Source organism: Amaranthus tricolor, chromosome 2 (assembly GCF_026212465.1).
Source record: "Amaranthus tricolor cultivar Red isolate AtriRed21 chromosome 2, ASM2621246v1, whole genome shotgun sequence".
Taxonomy (NCBI): Eukaryota; Viridiplantae; Streptophyta; class Magnoliopsida; order Caryophyllales; family Amaranthaceae; genus Amaranthus; species Amaranthus tricolor.
Window position 1 is genome coordinate 33,119,009 of NC_080048.1, and position 19,705 is coordinate 33,138,713.

General features: G+C 34.1%; 3 protein-coding genes across 3 annotated transcripts; 2 read left to right on the top strand and 1 right to left on the bottom strand.

The window, feature by feature from the left end:
• The first annotated feature begins 7,147 nt into the window (after positions 1 to 7,147).
• On the top strand, positions 7,148 to 8,699 carry LOC130805745 (uncharacterized). The gene is made up of 3 exons (XM_057670530.1): positions 7,148 to 7,163; positions 7,658 to 7,948; positions 8,026 to 8,699. The coding sequence occupies exons 1-3, from the start codon at positions 7,148 to 7,150 to the stop codon at positions 8,697 to 8,699; spliced, it is 981 nt and encodes a 326-aa protein (XP_057526513.1).
• Positions 8,700 to 8,775: 76 nt separating this feature from the next.
• On the bottom strand, positions 8,776 to 11,688 carry LOC130806384 (protein MAIN-LIKE 1-like). The gene is made up of 4 exons (XM_057671433.1): positions 11,463 to 11,688; positions 9,540 to 10,913; positions 9,033 to 9,452; positions 8,776 to 8,956 (listed from the first exon to the last, which is right to left on the bottom strand). The coding sequence occupies exons 2-4, from the start codon at positions 10,278 to 10,280 to the stop codon at positions 8,801 to 8,803; spliced, it is 1,317 nt and encodes a 438-aa protein (XP_057527416.1). The 5' UTR covers positions 10,281 to 10,913; positions 11,463 to 11,688; the 3' UTR covers positions 8,776 to 8,800.
• A 43-nt stretch (positions 11,689 to 11,731) lies between these two features.
• Positions 11,732 to 19,439, top strand: LOC130806372 (nucleobase-ascorbate transporter 1-like). The gene is made up of 14 exons (XM_057671418.1): positions 11,732 to 12,065; positions 13,914 to 14,011; positions 14,452 to 14,628; positions 15,140 to 15,240; positions 15,344 to 15,419; positions 15,522 to 15,581; positions 15,672 to 15,859; positions 16,216 to 16,312; positions 16,508 to 16,594; positions 17,168 to 17,226; positions 17,317 to 17,408; positions 17,748 to 17,825; positions 18,057 to 18,211; positions 18,829 to 19,439. The coding sequence occupies exons 1-14, from the start codon at positions 11,990 to 11,992 to the stop codon at positions 19,039 to 19,041; spliced, it is 1,557 nt and encodes a 518-aa protein (XP_057527401.1). The 5' UTR covers positions 11,732 to 11,989; the 3' UTR covers positions 19,042 to 19,439.
• The last annotated feature ends 266 nt before the right edge of the window (positions 19,440 to 19,705 follow it).

A 19,705-nucleotide genomic window follows, 5' to 3' on the forward strand; every position in this document is an offset into this window, starting at 1 on the left:
ACAAACATATTTTTAGAGATTGTTTTGTAGGTATATATCCGATTTAGTTTGAATCGTTGATGAAGCCTATGACTTGGTTCGTGGAAGATGTACATGTCTTAATATGTCCAAGATGTTAGATAAGTGGTATAATGTTCAAAGTAGACGTACAGTCTACTGTTCCTAAAATGAACATTCTGACTGAAGTTGAAGCTAGAGACAGTACACTGTTCCTACGTAGCAGGTCTGAAGAATAGCATCGACTGAAAAATTGCGAATTAATTATTTTCTGTTTTTAAGTTGATGTAATGGTTTAGAATTAATTTAATTGCTTAAATTAATTAGTAAGTTAATTGGCAAATCTATTTTTAGGTTTTCTAAAAATAGCCCAAGACTTTTTCTTGATTAGATTTAGATCTCCTATTTTTTAGGATCTTATGTTTTAAACTCCTATGCTATTTTTAGCATTAAGGAAACTGATTTTTCCTTGAGCAAATAACAGCCGGACACTTTCATAATTCCACCACCTTTTGTTTTGAGAACGTGGGGGTAGTGGAGGTATGTGTGAGATAGTGGACGTTATGCTTATGGTAACTGCTGGCTGTTCCCTCTATAAATAGAAGGGACTTTGCTCGAATCAAAAATCAATCCTTTTAGGATGCAAGAGTGTCCATTAAAGGGAGATCATCTTAAGAAAAATATTTTCAGTTTTCCAATGCCAATTAATTTATTATATTTTTCTTAAGTAATTATTTTAATTCTTATCCTCTTGAGAAATGGCCTTGTAAGGGTTGATGTGTGATTTGTTGTAATTAGACTTGTGGGAAGTCCAAGGGAATAGAGAAGAGAAATGGCCTTGTAAAGGGTAATTGAGTGTTTTGTTGTAATTAGACTTATGGGAAGTCTAAGGGAATAGAGAATAGAAACGTGAGAAGAGAAAGAGAAGGAGAGAAGAGAAGAGAAGAGAAGTGGGCCTAAGTAGAGAAGCTTTGAGTAAAGCATTTAGAGAATTGAGAAGCTTCAAGTGAAGCAAACATTGTTTTGTGTAATTGTAACTAATTGCCTAAACATAGTGAGAATTTTGAAATCCCGGGGGGTCGTGGTTTTTCCTTCTTATTAGGCCAAGAAGGTTTCCACGTAAAAATCCTTGTCTCCTTTTATTATTCTTTTCGTTTTTAAGTTTAAGTTTTTGTTCTATACTTATTATAATTCCGCAAAAATTAGAGGCAAAAATCTTAAATCTACAACACAACAATTCACCCCCCCCCCCCCCCCCCCCCTCTTGTTGCATTCAATCATCTATTAGCATTCCTACACATATGTAAGTTGTCCCACATCATACAAAGAGAAGAGGTTATACTATTTTATAAACTCAAGAAGTAATTCCCTAATACTACCAAATTGATTTTAGGTGGGTCAAATGGAACCACTTAAAAAATGAGAGAGAAAGGGTAATAAGTAAATTATTAATGGTTCTTCATTAAATTAAGGAAAATTCTACATGGCAGTATCGAACTTTCATGAAACGCCAGTGGTAGAACTTTTCTAAGATATTTCCATATGGTAGCATCTAATTTATGCCTTATCGAACTGCACCATTTTGACGTTTAATTCACCATTTTGACGTTTCTACCGTTATTAAGTGTTGGTTTTTGTCTTTATAATTTGCCCTAAACATTTGAGAGCGTTAAATGAATTAAATAGTGAATTAAACGTCAAAATGATGAATTAAACATTTGAGAGCATAAAAATGGTTTAGAGCAAAGTTTAAAGACAACAAACAACACTTAATAAGGGTAGAAACGTCAAAATGGTGAATTAAAAAAAATTAATAAGAATTTAACGGAAAATGCTACGGCTGTTAGATAAGGCATAAATTGGATGCTACCATGTGGAAAAATTTTACAAAAGTGCTACTACTAACATTTCATATAAAGTTCGATGCTACCATGTGTAATTTCTCTTAAATTAATTGTAATAAGGTAACACAAATTCTTGTGAGAGACGGTCTTTTTGAGAGGCCATCTCTAATTGGCCGACCCATGATATATTTTTAAAAATATTATAAGTAGGCATTAAGAAAGATGTAAGTAGACATTTAAGATATTGAAAGCATGCGTTAAGGATACTGTAAGTAAAAATTAAGGATAATGTAAGTAGGCATTAAAAATACGATACGTAGACATTAATCTTTAATGGGCTTGGCTTGAGATACACCTCTCAAAGAGACGGTCTCTCAAGAGACTAGCTAATAAAGTAATGTGAGTAAGGGTATTAAGGTAAAAAATACATACTATAAATAAAAATGAGACTAATAGGGTGACTTAACCCTATTTGGAAATGGGACTAATAGGAAAAATAGGAGGGAGTAGTATTAACCACGTGCTATAACTAATACGCAAAAACACCTACTAAATCTAGTTCAATTGACTACTATAAGTAGTTCATGTGTCTACTATAACTATATTTAATGTCTACTTTAGTATATAAACACACATACTTTAGTATGCAAATCCATCTACTTTTATAAGCAAAAACAACTACTATAACAATTTTAGATGCCTACCAGCTTCAACTATTTATAATGTCAACTTTCATATAAACAAACACGTACTTCAATATGAAAAAAACTTACTAATATAAAAACACCTACTATGATAAGTTTACTCAACTATTATAAATATACCTATCAATTAGGTTACAACACCTACTTCAATATTTAAAAACTATAACTTATTCAAATGTGTAGATGCAAAAATACTTGATAAAGCCAGTCCAAATGCCTGCTACTTAACTGCAAATGAAGAAAATTATAGGTGAAACGTCGTTGTAGAAACTTTAAAAATTAATCATATTTTCGTTTTTAACTCTAGTCAACCCATTCTCAACATATATTTTGTACAGTTACCAAAATTTTTTTTCAAATAAAAAAGTTTTGGGCTAACCTAAAGTCACCCATCTCTCAAAGAAGTCGTCTCTTTAGAGAATTTCTGATGAATAATAAGGTGCATTTTATTCTATATTGTATCTTTTAATTTTTTTTTCCAATGTTTTTTTTAATATAAGGTTGACCCAAAATGTTGGGTTGTCTCTTTGAGATATTGTCTGAAGGAGAATTTGTGATACTATAATACTACTATTTATAATACACTCCTTTAATTTGTTCAAGAAATGTTCACGAAATTAAAAAAATAGATACATTAGATGGTGGATATATTGTTATATTGAATAATAAATTTAACGAGGACATTAAAATAGGGACCATAAATAATAGAAAAAAATATTAAAAAAACATTATTAGTAAAAATATAAGAACCGCAACTATCAAAAAAAATATTTTTTTAAAGTTAGCAAAAAACATTTGGGGACCATAATCAATATAAAAATTTTAAAATAAAGGGACAATTATGCATGTTTTGTTTCAATAATGAATAATGGATTACTATATACTCTCTCTTTTGTTTTTTTTATGGAATTTTTTCTATTTATATCATAAATTTTGGATGAAATGAATATTGTCCATCTTCATATAATTATTTTAATAATATTTATGGTTCCCACATATCTTTTAGTAACTTTATTTTAAAAATTTATTGAAGATGAAAAAAAAGAATGATGGTTTTTTTACCATCAAGATACTGAATTAGTGATGATCTTTTTTTTACCATAAGAAGATAAAAATTTAAGAATATCGAAAATTACAAAAAGTCTCAAAATAAAAATAATATATTTAAAAATAAATTTTATTATAAAATCAAAAAGGAACCCAATCCTTAAACTTCGCCACCCTTTTTATTTTATCGCCACCCGGCCCCCTCCAAATGAAATTACGAATTTGCCCCTAAATTTAAAAAATTTACAACTTTGCCATCCCCTTAAAATTTCTTATTTATAATAATAATAATAATAATAATAATAATAATAATGATGATAATAATGATAATAATAATAATAACAATCACAATAATAATAATAATAATAATAATAATAATAATAACAACAACAACAACAACAACAACAACAACAATAATAATAATAATAATAATAACAATAATAATATAAATAAAATTAATAATAATATTTTAAAAAAAAACCTAGTCGCACAAAAAACCTTAAGCCAACCGGGGTTCAGTCGCGGAAAAAACCGCGGCTGGACCAAGGTTTAGTCGCACAATTTCGTGCAACTGAACAATGGTCCAGTCGCTGTTTTTTCTACAACTGAACCCCGGTTGGCTCGCGGTTTTTTCTGCAACTGGATTTTTTTTAAAAAAAAATTATTATTAATTTTATTTATATTATTATTGTTATTATTATTATTATTATTATTATTATTATTATTATTATTATTATTTTTATTGTTATTATTATTATTATTATTATTATTATTATTATTATAATTATTGTGATTGTTATTATTATTTTTTTATATATAAATTATTAATTAATAACTAAATTTTAATTAATATATTATTATTATATTAAAAAATAATTAAACATTCAAATAAATTATTTAAATTCAAAACTATTTATTATAATAACATTATCATAATATAATAATATATTAATATAAAATTAAACTAATTATTATATTATTAATAATATAATAATATAATAATATATTATTTATAATTCGAAATTCAAATAAAAAAAAAAGAAGACAGTTGCAGGAAAAACCGCGAGCCAATCGCACTTGATAACACAATTATCATTTTAAAAAAATTAAATTTAAAGAAGAATATAAAAAAGTTAATAATAATAATAATAATAATAATAATAATAATAATAATAATAATAATATTATTATTATTATTATTATTATTATTATTATTATTTAAAAAAAATAAATATAAAAATTGAATAATAATAATAATAATAATAATAATAATAATAATAATAATAATAACAATAATAATAACAACAACAACAACAACAACAATAATAATAATAATAATAATAATAATAATAATAATAATAATAATAATAATAATAATAATAATAATAATAATAATAACAACAACAATAATATAATAATATTAATAATAATAATAATAATAATAATATAAATGAAATTAAAATAAATTTTTCAGAAAAAAATTAAAAATGAATCACCCAGATCACCCAGATCTGGGTGATTTATTTTTATTTTATTTTATTTTATTTTTCGTTTCTTTTTGAATAATTATTATTATTTTTAATTTTATTATTATTATTATTATTATTATTATTATTATTATTATTATTATTATTATTATTAGTACTGTTATTATTATTAATTTTATTTATATTCTTTTTGAAGAATATAAAAAAGTTAATTATTATTATTATTGTTGTTATTGATATTATTATTATTATTATTATTATTATTATAAATAAGAAATTTGTAAGGGGTGGTAAAGTTGTAATTTTTTAAAAATCAGGGGTAAATTTATAATTTCATAAAAAAGAGGTGACGATAAAATGAAAAGAGGTGACAAATTTTAATAAGTCTCGAAACCAAAACTTCAAAAAAAAATGGGAATTATTATTTGTCGCCACCTTTTTCATTTTATCGCCACCCCCCTTCTAACAAAATTACCATATTACCCCTACATTAAAAAAAATTACAAAAATGCCACTTAAGTTAAAAAATGTTTAAGAAATGTAAATGGCACTTAATAACATTGTTATCGCTTAATAACATTATTATCGGAATTATATATATATTGAATTTTCAGAGGCTTTATGGTAGTATATTCGAATTCAAACACGATACCTTCTCTCTAAAAATTCTCTAAAAACAATACGTAAAGTTAAACAAGCTAGAACTCTAGATCGAACATCAATGGCATACCAAGACGTGCATGATAACGATCCGGTAAGTAATTAATCGGTTCGTTTTTTGCAAAAAAAAAAAAAAATAGGAACGTAGTCGCACAAAACAGTCGCACAAAACGTGCGACTGGGAGTCGCACGTTTTGTGCGACTGGCTTGTGCGACTGCTTCATAATTTTTTATTTTTTTTTTTTGTATTTGAATAAAAAAAAAAATAGAAGTCGCACAAAACGTGCGACTGTGCGTCGCACGTTTTGTGCGACTTCTATTTATTTATTTTTTTTTTAACTTCGAATTATAAAATTTATTTTGTTTAATTAAATTATTTTATTTTAATCTATTGTTGTGCTATAATAATGGTATTTTATTATAATTATTTTGTAGAAATAATTATTTTTTAAGTTATTATTATTTTGATATATTATGATAATGTTACTATAATTATTATTTGCAGGACTTTGAAAATTTAGGAGATAATATAGATTATTCTGATAGATTTGTTACCGATAGAGAATTTGATTCTGTAGATGATTTACATACTTGGGCTAATGAGATAGCACTAACAATTGGATTTCAATTTACACGTGCTTCATATAAAAAAAAAGAAGGGCGTTCTAGAGTGAGTCTGTACTTAAGATGTCACCGTTACGATAAAAGAAGTGTTGATTTGCATAACTTAGACAATGCTCCCAGACCAGGTTCCAAAAGTAGGGGATGTGGGTGTAAATTTATGATTTTAGGAACTAGTCGTAACCCAAAGGAAAGACCTTGGACGGTTAGAGTGTTTCCTGGTGAAAAAGGAATACATAACCACCCGTTCTTCATGTACATAGATGGTCAAATAAGAGTAAATAGGATGACTGTGGATATCAGGCAGCACATACGAGATCTAAGTGCAACTGGCATGCAACCAGCATTTATAATGTCTTCAATTAGAAGAAATTTTCCTCGTTTTTATGCTAGTATGAATCAAATTTACAATGAGAGACAGTCAATGAGGAGAGAAGAGATGGATGGTAGGACTCCTCTTCAACACTGTCTGTATATGGCCACGGAGCATAATTATGTAGTTTGGAGGGACTTGGATAGTGAGGATCAGTTGACTAGATTATTGATTGCGAATCCAACTTCTATCCAGATGCTACGTTCGTGGCCCCATGTTGTGTTGATAGACACAACGTACAAAACGAATAAGCAAAAGTGGCCCCTTTGCGAAATCATTGGAATGATGCCAACGAATCATAATTTCTTGGTTGCATTATGTTTGATGCGAGATGAGGCGGCTGTGTCTTATTCTTGGGTGTTGGAGAGGTTGAGGGATATTTACGGGACAGTGCAGACGCCGGATGTAATCGTAATGGATCGGGATGAGGGTTTGTCTGCAGCTATTCATGCTGTCTTTCCAGGTAAACATGTTTTAATTATTAATTATCGTCGATCTATGTATTATATATTTCTGAATTAATTTTAAATTTATGTTTAATGCAGATGTACGACATCTATTATGCGTATGGCATATTGGCAATGACGTGGAGAACATGGTCGATAAATTGTGTGGCAGCAAGAAAAATCAACAGGGCCAGTTATTCAGGCAAACAAAATGGAACCCCTTGGTTAACAGTATGACGATCGCCGATTTTGAAAACAGATGGGAAGGGATTGTGTCCACTTGGTCGACTAGGAACCGGAGAGTCGTGCAATATTTGGCAAGAACATGGATTCCTCACAAAGAGAAATTTGTGCGTGTGTGGACGAATGATTGTTTGCACTTGGGTAACCAGACTACCAGTAGAGTTGAAAGTCAACACTCTTCCTTCAAGTACTACTTGGGTAGCGGTAATAGCTCATTCGATACGCTGTTTAAAAGGGCGCACGCACAAATCCGACCCCTCAGTACTACGACGCGTCTCTCAGGTACTTGAACATGAGCTGCACCCCGATGGTGACGACATACCTGAGCCCGAAGCAAGTCCACCGAGGAAAGGAAGACCAATGACAAGCAGAACCTTGAGGAGAAACAAAAGTGCGTTTGAGTACAGTAGATCGTCCTCAAGGGGTCGCGGATCAAGATCATCATCACGCGGGAGATCCAGTGGTAGATCAAGCAGCCGGTCGCATCAATCGTCAGTTGGAATTAACTTCAGTTTCAACTTATCAGGTACTCTTATTTCTTTTCATTTAATCTTATATGTTTTATATCAATATTGGCGTAATGATATATTGTTATTTTTTCAGATGGTGCAGCAGGTCGTGATTTTTCACTTTTTCCGTGGCCAGATCACATTCCATTTATTCTTCCGCCATATCTGTTTGATTGGATTGATGTTATAGGTGACGGTAATTGTGGATTTAGAGCTATTGCCGCCACAGAGTTAGGGGGTGAGGAAGCATGGCCTCTGTTACGACGTGCAATGAGTTTGGAAATGGAAACGCATAGAGAACAATATGCACGCTTATATTTATCAGCAGATTCGGTGGAGGAAGCTATATTCAGAGTTGGTGCCCACAATAAAGGACCTGCTCCGTACGATCACTGGTTGGAAGCGACAACACTGTATTCTGCAGCAACATTTTTAAACATAGCAATTGCGTATTATGGCTCTGCGGATGGTCATCCAATGTACAATTGTTTAGTGCTTCCTTTAAGAAGAACAGGGGGAATGCATGGCGTAAATAAACTTATACATATTCTTTGGGTAAACGGGAATCATTATGTTCAGCTTTTAATGAACGATGATTCATCTCCACTGCCGCCAGTCCAACAAAATTGGAGAGCAGCTAACAATTCATGTGCAGATTTAGAAAGACAATATCGTAATAGGATATCACTTTGGAGTAGAATGTGCAACATACAACGACAACAGCATAATAACACCGCCGGAGACGCGGTGAATTTAGATTCTCCATAGTGTTTATATATAATTCAATTGTTCAAACGATTAAAAAGTTGTTCATACATAAAGATTAAATACAACAATTGTTCATGCATTACAAAACAGGTAAATGTCTATTAGGGGCTGCGCCCTCTACACTCTTGCCATTCGGAAAACAACTCTCTAAGATCCTCTAAATACATATCAGCAGCATCTCTTTCCCGAGGCGTCATTTGAGCAATAGCTGGCATCCTGAGCAATGGTGCAAGTCGAGTTGGAAATTCAGCAGCAAACTGTAAAACCAGACAATTGCAAAGTCAATACATGTTATGAAACATAAAAATAAAATACATAATTAGGAACACTAACATATTCGACTCTGTTATCAGCAGCACCAAACGCAGCAGCAGGTCCTTCACCTGGGATGAGAAAACAGTGGGAAGACACTCTAAACCAGTCCACGTAATCCGGGGCAGCCTCTGATGGAACCGATGCGCGACGCTGTGCCTGCTCCACTACGCGGGCACAGTAAGGGAACCTACTCCACATCTCCGTAAACATACAGGAAGAAGCGAATGTAACTGAGTAGGAGCCCTGTGCTGGTCGCAGAGCTTGGGTAGGTCTCAGCGGAGCCGGGGGAATCTCCTGTGCAAAACCGAGCTGCCTCACTGTCCTCTCAGGCAAATAGACCTCCACGATATCGAAACAGGTGATACCACCGATATACGAGGTACGTGGGTGCTCGTTCAATAAAGACCTATCATAAGTCAAGTACGGAGTCCACTCCACCTGCTCACAATGAATATAATACATAATCAACATAACATCTCTGCCCTTGACAAGTTAAACAATTAAGTTTGAAGTCATGTACAAAACCTGTGCCTCTGTCATGGCATCCAGTATGCTCCTACAGTCTATCAGTCTGCTCAGCTCGCGGATTGGCTTCGGCGGGGACCACATCTCTGCCCTTGTCTTGTTCGGCATGTCAGCTTGACGCGGATGGGGGCGGAAGGCTGGGAAGTACTCGTAAATCCATGTCTGCAACAGTGTCAGGCAACCAGCAATAGTCTTGCACCCAGTCCTTGTCGCCATACCCAGTTGGCGATACATGTGAGCAAGCGTCACTGCACCCCAAGAAATATCAGCCTGATCAGCGATAACAGTAACAACAGGGTGAGGACGCATCCCGACTCTAGTCTTATCCACGAGCAACGTGGAACCTACTATAGCCATGTAGTAGGCGGTACGTTGAGTATCCATAGATTGAGAACGGTGGCATAGCTGCAACAGTGCACCAACATTAATGCTGCCGCTTGTGAAGTGCCCCTTCGCACGCAGCTCCGACAATGGCATACCAAAAAGGCCGGCCAGGCCAAGCTGCCATTCATTATCAGACGGTTGCACGGGAAGTGAACCGTCAATGCCAATTCCCAAGATGCGTTGCACGTCGTGCAACATTATGGTCATCTCCCCCCACGGCATGTGGAAGGTGTTGGTGTCAGGCTGCCACCTTTCCACAAATGCCGTGATGAGAGCACTGTCGATGTGCTGGTGCATTATATACGGCAGCCGACCAAGGGGAGTACCAGGTAACACTCTGTACAATTCATCAGACATGTCCTGAAGTCTAATGATTGAATCCAACGTTTTCTTCCGAGCACGACATTCCAAAATCGGAGGGGTGCGCTCCGATCCCTCAAATATAGCCTTTGCTACGTGCCCACCGTAGCTGGGTATTAAAGTAGTATCAACAGGGCCCCCGGGCTGGGCTGATGTGATTAACCAGTCCGTGTCCGCGGACTGCGATCGCCTCCTCCCCCGTGGAGCCGCATCCTCAGCCTGGCTTACTCCTGCCTGATCAGAAGTGCCACTCGAGCCCTGCCCTCTACTCTTGAACTTAACAGCATGGCCTCTTACGATCGTCCAATCAATAGGATGACATGCAGACTCATCCTGACCAAGAGACTCTTCCCGACTAAGAGACTCGTCGTAATCAATATCATCGTCACCTGAGCCGACCGTATGACTATGTAGGCTACTTTGGCGCTCAAAGCGACTACGCACTTGCTCTAGGGTACTTGAACGTTGGGCCTGACTATGTATGGCCGCTTGTTCTTACCTTGCTCGCCTTGCAGATCCCGTAACCCCCCTCTCATGGGGATCACCTCTCAGTAAAGTAGGCCTAGATCTATTGCCGCTTAATAAACCTCTAAAAAACCCTTTTCCTTTACCTTGATTTCCAGCCATTTACTAGAATTTTCATAATTTAAATTAAGACAACATTTTAAATTACTTAAAATCAAATAAATTAAAAACAAGCAACACGTAAAATATTTCACATTTACAAATAATTAAACAATTATTATATTCATAAATATTTAAACAACTCAAATTTAATAAATTAATTACACTAAACAAATTCATTACAATAAAAAAAAAAATAATGGAAACCGGTCGCACGAACCGGTCGCACAAAATGTGCGACTGTACAGTCGCACATTTTGTGCGACCGGTTCGTGCGACCGGTTTCAATTATTTTTTTTTTTTCTTTTTCGAATACGTAAATCAATAACTACTTCTTACAACAACATTATCATAATACATATTATTACAACATTTACTAAATAACATTAACTAACAACAAACTCTTTCAAAAATTAAAAAAATAAATAAAAAAATATATATATATTGGATTCGGCCCAGTCGCACAAAACGTGCGACTGTACAGTCGCACGTTTTGTGCGACTGGGCCGAATCCAATATTTTTTTTTTCCTTCGATTGATTTAAAAAAAACTTACCTCGAATTTTTGTTGACGATTTCGATTCCAAAGTTTTAGCTCCGCTTAATTTTATGTGAAGAATTTGATTTTATGGAAGTGATGAAAGTGTTATTGAGTGGATTTGAAGTGTTTTTATATAAGTTATAAGCTTAGTGGCATTTTCGTAATTTTTTAAATTTCAGGGGTAAAGTCGTAATTTCATTCAAGGGGTGGCGATAAAATAAAATTGGTGGCGACAAATAAGAAATGGGAAAAAAATCCCAACAGAAAAGCTGGTTTTGAGTTTATCACTGAACTTCGCGCAGAAAGAACAACCAAAATCCAAAGAATAAGTTTTCCTTCTTTCTCTCTCTAACTTTTTCATTTTCTTTTTTTTTTTCAAAAATTCGACCACCTTTCTATCTGTTAATTTTCCTCTTTATTTTTTCTTTCCACTTTAATTCTCAAAAATTATTCTCTCTTCTCTTTCACACTTCTTTCTCTCTCTTCTGTTATTTTTTACACTTTCTATCTCTAAAACAGGGGAGCTTTTGAAGCTTTCAACAATGGCAGATATTACCCATCTTCCTATGGAACAACTTCAAGACCTTGAGTATTGCATAGACTCAAATCCTCCTTGGGGTACTACTTTTTTTTTTATCTTAAACTCAATGTATTATGTTTAATTTAAATGGGTACCTTTTAAATTTCCTAAATTTTGTCATTATTACACTTTATTTGGACATTTTTATAATGTCCCACCACAATTGAAATAAAAGAACATTAAAAAGATTGTTTCTTTAAAATGGGTTTCTAAAAAGAATTAAAGGGTTCATTTTATTTTTTTTGAGTTTATTTATCAAACTTTTGAAAATTTATAATCTTTTTGTTATAGTAGCTTATATTTATCTTCCACATTTATTATGATTATGAATGTTAATGTTGAAGTGTTTGTTTCAAGTGGTCCTATATTGTAGGAAATGGAATGATAGTTAATGTGATAATTAAGGTTCTTGAATGTTGAAATTTAATTTCTATATTTATCAATCTTATAAATAAAATTATATTAAGGTTTTAGAAAATATTATAGTAAAATGTCACATCTTTGCTCTCTGTTATCTGTTTGCTTCTATTAATGTCAGGTTGTCATTTTTCAAAGTTTCACATTTGTCAATTATCAAGGACTCCAAGTTTAAAGATTTTGACATCTTTTCCCTGTTTGTTTTATGTTATTTGTTTGTAATCTAATTTGGCTGCAAGAGCACAATTGGTTTTGCCCAATGAATGGGTAAAAAAGTGTGTTTTATAGGAAATGCGAGAAATGAGTGGATGAGATAAAAATTAAGTTAAATGTGCTAATGAGAATGGAAGAATGTGCATGGAGTATTGCCAAAAATAGAAATGTAGTGATAAGTACGAGACAAACTTCAATGGAAAATGTAGCAATTTTGATGGAACTATCGGGGTACATTGCAAACTTGCAGTTGTAAATACCTAATTAATTATTCTGGGATAGTTGGATGGTTGAATAGATTCTATAAATGGAAATTGTAATTGGTCAATAATGTTGGTAATCGAATTATTATACTTCGTATACAAGGGAATGTGCTTGGTAAATTAATAAAATGTTGCATTGGTTTGAACTTACCATGATAGTTGATTCACAATGTAAAAACATTTTCATCAAAGTTTGAAATTTAAATTGATTATTGTGATCAAGCAAATTAGTGTTCATTGATCTTTGGGAGTTTGTTTTTTTGTCTTGAGGATGAGATGGCAAATTGCGAGCATAGTGCATAAATAAGGCCATATCATCATATCACGACTATGATCGAAACTGTATTTTTGCGCTATGATTGCTAGTATGCTCATTCATGAAATTTTGAGCACTTTTTTCGTCATTAGTTGGACCATAAGTGTAGATTGATAGAATTTCATATATCATGGTTACCTCCATATCTGAAGTTAATTTTGTTGAATGGTAAAACGATGGACTGACATTCGTTCAAGTGCTTGTAAAGGAACACAATACTAAGGTATCAATAAATTATTTAATTGCTGGATCGTGAGATGCTGGATCGTGAGATGAGAAGAATGAAAACTGAAGATTTCAAGATATTTCGGATAGAAATTTTGATATGGTTGAACTTCTCAAGGAACAAATAGTCCATATTCTGATTAATCATTGTACCTTGAAGAAATAAACCTTTTACGAAGGGTTATATCCCAAAAAAGAACATATTTTTCTCCGATAGCCACGTAGATGTCTGATAGTAACCAATATCTACATTTTTACTCTCGGTATTTATATTCCATCTTTCTATGAGTGAGATATACTAGGTATGATGATGATGGTGATGACATGTATTTTCCATCTCGCAAGACTAGTTTTGTTATGTATTCCGTCGTTTATGTTTTCCATTTAGTTCAGAGTGCATGTATGGTAGATTTGTAGCCTATTCTATCTGATTGTAACTTAATATCTTCCAGCGGAAACCCTCCTTCTAGCATTTCAAAACTACATTGTGATGCTTGGTACAACTGTGATGATTCCTACAATACTCGTTCCTGCAATGGGTGGTTCTGATGTAAGTCCTATCTCCTAAGTCCTTAGGTTGTTGTTATAATTTCAATTTAAGTATGGGTGAAAAGTAGGAGTTAAAAGGCCATAAGACCCGTGATGTACTCATGCTCTTCAACTTATGACTTGGAAGATCTTGGCCCGATGAGTCTAAATCTACAGAGATGATCTACAACATGATTAAGGAAACCAAAACCATGCCATCATGTTTAAGATTAAGTTTTAAACTTAATTTTGTGAAAATCTTAGATAGGACTGTTTTCATCGTTGTAGATTCACGTGTTGCATGAATTGTCTCTCGAGCTTTCTACTTGTCTAAAACTCTTAGATGGGACTGTTTTCATTGTTGTAGATTCACGTGTTGCATGAATGGTCTCTCGAGCTTTCTACTAGTCTAAAACTCTGTTACACCTTTTGCACATTGTGATACGTTGTTAACATGACCAGGCTGACAAGGCACGGGTCATACAAACTCTCCTATTTGTGGCAGGAATAAACACACTTTTGCAAGCTTTATTTGGGACAAGACTGCCAACTGTAGTAGGAGGATCCTTTGCTTACATTATATCTATAGCATACATTATAAATGACTCCTCACTGAAGAGCATTCCCGACGGTCATGATGTAAGTTCACCCTTCACTTTGTTTGGCTTTGTGGAAGATAGAAACTTACTTTTTTGCTTTATCTTTCTCCGATTTATCAATTGTGTCAATTTGGTTGTGTAAAAGATAATAATGCGTCTTAGCTTATGCATGAATTAATTTTTTTAGAGATTGAAAGTTGAAATAAAACCTAGAGCAAATGGCTCATGACAATACAAGCCTCTTATGGGATGCACTAACTACTCGAAACCAGTATAACATAATTCGCTAATTTACTCACTTTTTGAAATTGCGACTCGCTCAAAATAGCGCAAAAATAACCCAAAATCGACCATAATTTGCTTTTTTTTGATTTGTGATTCTCAAGAAGATTAGTGAATCATGTGACATTGCTCAAACTTGTGACTTGTCTTTCTTGTGTTGGTTATTTTGTTCAATAGTGTAATTGTATGTTGATGTTGATTAATTTATTGCTTCTATTAAACATTAGAATGTGCTTTTGTTTGTCAAATGTAACATTTCCCTTTTTCAGAGATTTATTCAAACAATGAGGGCTATTCAAGGAGCTCTAATTGTTTCTTCTAGTATACAAATCATTTTAGGTTACAGTCAACTTTGGGGACTCTTTTCACGGTAGGTCTTGGTCGGATTTAATATCATGGTTGTGTTTGACTAGTGCTATTCTCTTTCTTGTTGTCGTTTCATGCTGATTGTGTACATTTGGCTGCTCCTACAGATTCTTTAGTCCTCTCGGGATGACGCCGGTTGTGGGTTTGGTTGGGTTAGGGTTGTTTCATCGAGGATTTCCTGCGGTAGGTACCAAATACAATTTCTTTGCGATCAATGAACACAATATGCTGTATGAACGTAAACTATCATGATTTTCTTTTCTTTTACCGATTATTTCATTTCAGCTTGGAAACTGCGTAGAAATCGGACTTCCTATGCTATTTCTCATAATTGGATTGTCTCAAGTGAGTAACTTATATAATGTTCTTGTACAATTTCATTAATTTCCTGTAGCCATATGTTGATAAAAAGTCTTCTAATTTTGTTCATCGTAGTATTTGAAGCATATCAGGCCTTTCAGGGATGTCCCAATTTTCGAGCGATTCCCTGTCATAATATGTGGCGCAATTGTATGGGTTTATGCCATCATCTTGACGGCAGCTGGGGCTTATAAGCATAAACCGCACCCAACTCAAATCAGTTGTCGTACAGATAGGGCAAATCTTATTTCAACTGCTCCGTGGTATAAATCCTTATCGAAGCTCTCAGTTAATGCTTTTTGTTTTGGTGCGTTTTATTGCTTCGGTCTTTTAGCTTGTACTTCCTCCGCATCTTTTTACTTGCAACATGAAACTATCATTTTCTTCGCTAAATGACAAGTCCTAGTTGCAAGTAATCAGATACAGTGGAAGTAAGAATTTATGCTCATATTGAACTTATATGAACTTAATTAGTCGGTATCAACAAATATGTACTTATGGGCCAAAATGTTAACTTGATTTAGACTATAAGTCCTCATATGAACTTGTCTTCCTGAACGCTTGTATTTTTACCGTGTAAAGCACTTATCCAAAATTTATCACTTACGACTTCAAATAGGTTTAAATTCCCATATCCGTTGCAATGGGGTCCTCCGACTTTTGATGCTGGTCATTCAGTTGCTATGATGGCATCGGTTTTGGTTTCTATGATTGAGGTACCAACTTTATATAAAACTCTCTTTCCTGTTGTTTACTTGTACATTTTTTCTTAAATTTGTGTTTCTTCAATTTTCTCCGTCAACTATGCAAATTGCGTTTAAAGAAAAAAACTCATTTTATTTCATGCCCGAACCTTCATTTTGAGCATTTGCAATGATGCGAATTGTTTTACTTGTTTGGAATGTATCCAGTCGACCGCTGCTTATAAGGCAGCGTCTAGGCTTGCAATTGCTACCCCTCCTCCAGCTTACGTTTTGAGTCGCGGTATAGGATGGCAGGTAATTTTCTATTTGATTGATCATTATGAAATATAAACTTGATTCTGTCTTTCTGGATCATACCATGCATTTTAAAATGTGATTTGATGAGATTCTAGATGTTAGAATGTACTACTCTATTTCATTACCCAAGGATAAAGTGGCCCCCACCTAGGTGGGTTTGGAGGGGTCGGATGAACACAACCTTAAACCTTATTATTGATAACAAAGTTGTTGTTTCCAATTGACCCTCATTAGTAAACCTATCTATAACTTCATAAAATAAGTTTATATGATTTAATGAGCCATTTTAATATAATCCATTACAAGCTGAAACAAAAAAACTAGAAATCTTTGATTCCATCGAAGTAGTGGAAATTTAAAATGTTTTTGGTCCAACGTGTTGGTGCAAGTGTCCACATTTGTACGATGAAATTTGGGGTCTGAGTAACATAGACGTGGATCATACGAGTTAAGACCATAGCATGAAAATGCTGATAATCATTTTTGCTTTTCTTTTTATGAGGAGCACTGTATTCTTCTAGTTGTCTGTGAAGTCTTCTATATAACATGTTATCCTTCCCTTCCTCGTAGGGCATTGGAGTTTTGCTGGATGGTCTGTTTGGAACAGGCGTTGGATCATCAGTCTCTGTGTAAGTATTATGATCGGTTATTCACTTGACCGTTTATCATACTTTCTCTTTCAAAATGACTTCACAATGACTCGCTGCATCATATTTCAGGGAAAATGTAGGATTGCTAGGGCTCACGCGAGTTGGAAGTCGTAGAGTCGTTCAAATCTCAGCCGGTTTTATGATATTTTTCTCAACTTTAGGTTAGTGTTACCCTCCCTTCCTCTTGCACTCCCACTCACATTAAAAGTGAAAAAAATGTCAAGGAGCTATGAAGAGAAGCTATCATATGCGATGTTACTCAAACTTTTCATTTCACTTCAAGTACTCATGTCTGATCCTCGACACCCCGACATTGATATGACTCTTTGACACTTCATTTTGAACAAGCTTATGAATTTTTTTTTCAAAAAGTAGCTAAGTCGGACTCTTGGACCCATATCCGAGTCTGAAATAATCACCTAAAATCACTGTAGTACATATAATTGCACTATGAGGACGAGAGCTTGTACTTCAATAACGAATGAATTTTTATGTGGCAGGAAAATTTGGCGCTGTTTTTGCATCGATACCTTTCCCGATCTTTGCGGCTTTATACTGTGTTCTGTTTGGCCTTGTGGGTATGTGGCTTAACTTTTGACTACATAGTTTTTTAGTCCAATAAAAACGCAGGGTTCTGAGAATCATGGGTTGTCTTAGTGGCTGAAGGTTTTTTCTTTTACCCTTCTTATAGTGGTTCGATTCTCACCACCTACATGAAGAATTAGTTCCCCCTCCCCTTCTTGCCTAGTAACCTGGGAGTCAAAAAAACGCGGGATTCTACTACACTAACTAATTTGTATGGTTTGCAGCTTCCGTTGGACTATCATTTCTACAATTTACAAACATGAACTCTATGAGGAATCTTTTTATTACCGGTGTCTCTCTTTTTCTTGGGATATCGATTCCTCAGCTCTTCAGTGACTATCTTCCTCAACATGGCCTGGTTCGGTCAAATGCAGGCTGGGTAAGTTCAGTTATTTAACATCATCAATGATAATAATTGCAGGTCATTCCCTAGTCGAGAGTTTCACTACCTGCAAACTCATGGTTTGCCGTCATACAACCCTTTTAGACCGTGACTAGAGGTGTTTAACGGGGCGAGTCAACCCAAAGGGTCAAGGGTCGGGTCACATTTTATCGGGTCAATGACGGGTCGAGCCATTAACAGGCCTTGGTGTAAAGGGCTATGTCGGATAATTATAGGAATTGGTTGCGAAAAAAATTTTACCGCGTTTTTTTTTTATATTTTGTATGATATTATTATATACATAGGTGGGTCGACCCAACGGGCCATAAAGTATTGAATAAAAAAACTATTATATGAACTTTTAAAAAACGGGTCAAAGTGGGTTGGGTTTTAAATGGGCTTTGACCCGCATCAGTCCATTTGAATTTGACATAACCCGCCCCAACCCAGCCCATTTAAATTTGACATGACCGGCCCATTGAACACCTCTAACCGTGACCATAGCTTCTATGAGGCAAATAATACCAAGTATTTTGATGATGAATGACAAATACCAAGTATTTTGATTGAGGAGACTAAGGGCATCATTGTTTTCTTGTTTGTGTGTCTTGCAGTTCAATGCATTTTTGACGACAATTTTCATATCATCCCCGACAGTAAGCTTAATCATCGCTGTGTTCCTCGACAACACTCTAGAAGTAGAAAGATCGAAGAAAGACAGAGGAATGCCGTGGTGGGTTAAGTTTAGAAATTTTAGGGGAGACAACAGGAATGAGGAATTTTACACACTGCCATTCAATCTCAACAGATTCTTCCCTCCTACGTAGTAAAAGACTCGTAATACAAGACCCTCAAACACTTTTTATCGGCTCTTAGAGTCTAACCGAGCTGATATCAGATCATCGACAGAGATCCAATGAGCAACCAACTGAATATATTTTGATCGCAAGAACACCGAACTTTTAACTTATCGGGTGTAATTTTGGTGGAAAATCGACATGTGCAGCAAGGTCTAGGAGTTAGGATAGTATATCATTCTTCTCAAATGCCTTATTTGGTGTAAATGGCATGTAATAACAAGCAGTATGTTCTGCTTGCTTTTTGGCTTTTGCAATTGTGCAGATCATATCTAAAAAAATGTCTAATTTCTGGGTTGCTCAAAAGATTCTGGGGTAGCCCAGATTAATTTCATAAAATCCAATTGATTTTTGTTCTTTTTGGTTAATGTGAGAATTTATTACATTTATATGTGTCTTATTATGTGATATTGCCCATCATGAAGCTTGCTAACACCAAATGTGTCTATGTGTTCACTAATAAAGTTTTATTAACGTAAAAAATGTACTTATTTTTAGCAATCTTTGTGAAATTTTTAACGGTAACTCTCAACTTTTGTTTTGTCTCAATAGTAGCAAATAAAACACAAACTCTTAAATGAGATGATCTTATGGTGAGATCATTTCTATTAGGCTGACCTAATATATACTTACT

Bases quoted from the DNA above. Each gene is read 5' to 3' on its own strand.
- LOC130806372 (XM_057671418.1), top strand. From the start codon at position 11,990: ATGGCAGATATTACCCATCTTCCTATGGAACAACTTCAAGACCTTGAG. The intron at 17,227-17,316 runs GTAAGTATTATG...ATCATATTTCAG, and splicing joins GTTGGATCATCAGTCTCTGT to GGAAAATGTAGGATTGCTAG. The intron at 17,826-18,056 runs GTATGTGGCTTA...TATGGTTTGCAG, and splicing joins TGTTCTGTTTGGCCTTGTGG to CTTCCGTTGGACTATCATTT.
- LOC130805745 (XM_057670530.1), top strand. The intron at 7,949-8,025 runs GTACTCTTATTT...TTATTTTTTCAG, and splicing joins CTTCAGTTTCAACTTATCAG to ATGGTGCAGCAGGTCGTGAT.
- LOC130806384 (XM_057671433.1), bottom strand. From the start codon at position 10,280: ATGTCTGATGAATTGTACAGAGTGTTACCTGGTACTCCCCTTGGTCGG. The intron at 9,453-9,539 runs GTTTTGTACATG...CATTGTGAGCAG, and splicing joins ATGCCATGACAGAGGCACAG to GTGGAGTGGACTCCGTACTT. The intron at 8,957-9,032 runs GTTAGTGTTCCT...CTGGTTTTACAG, and splicing joins CTGATAACAGAGTCGAATAT to TTTGCTGCTGAATTTCCAAC.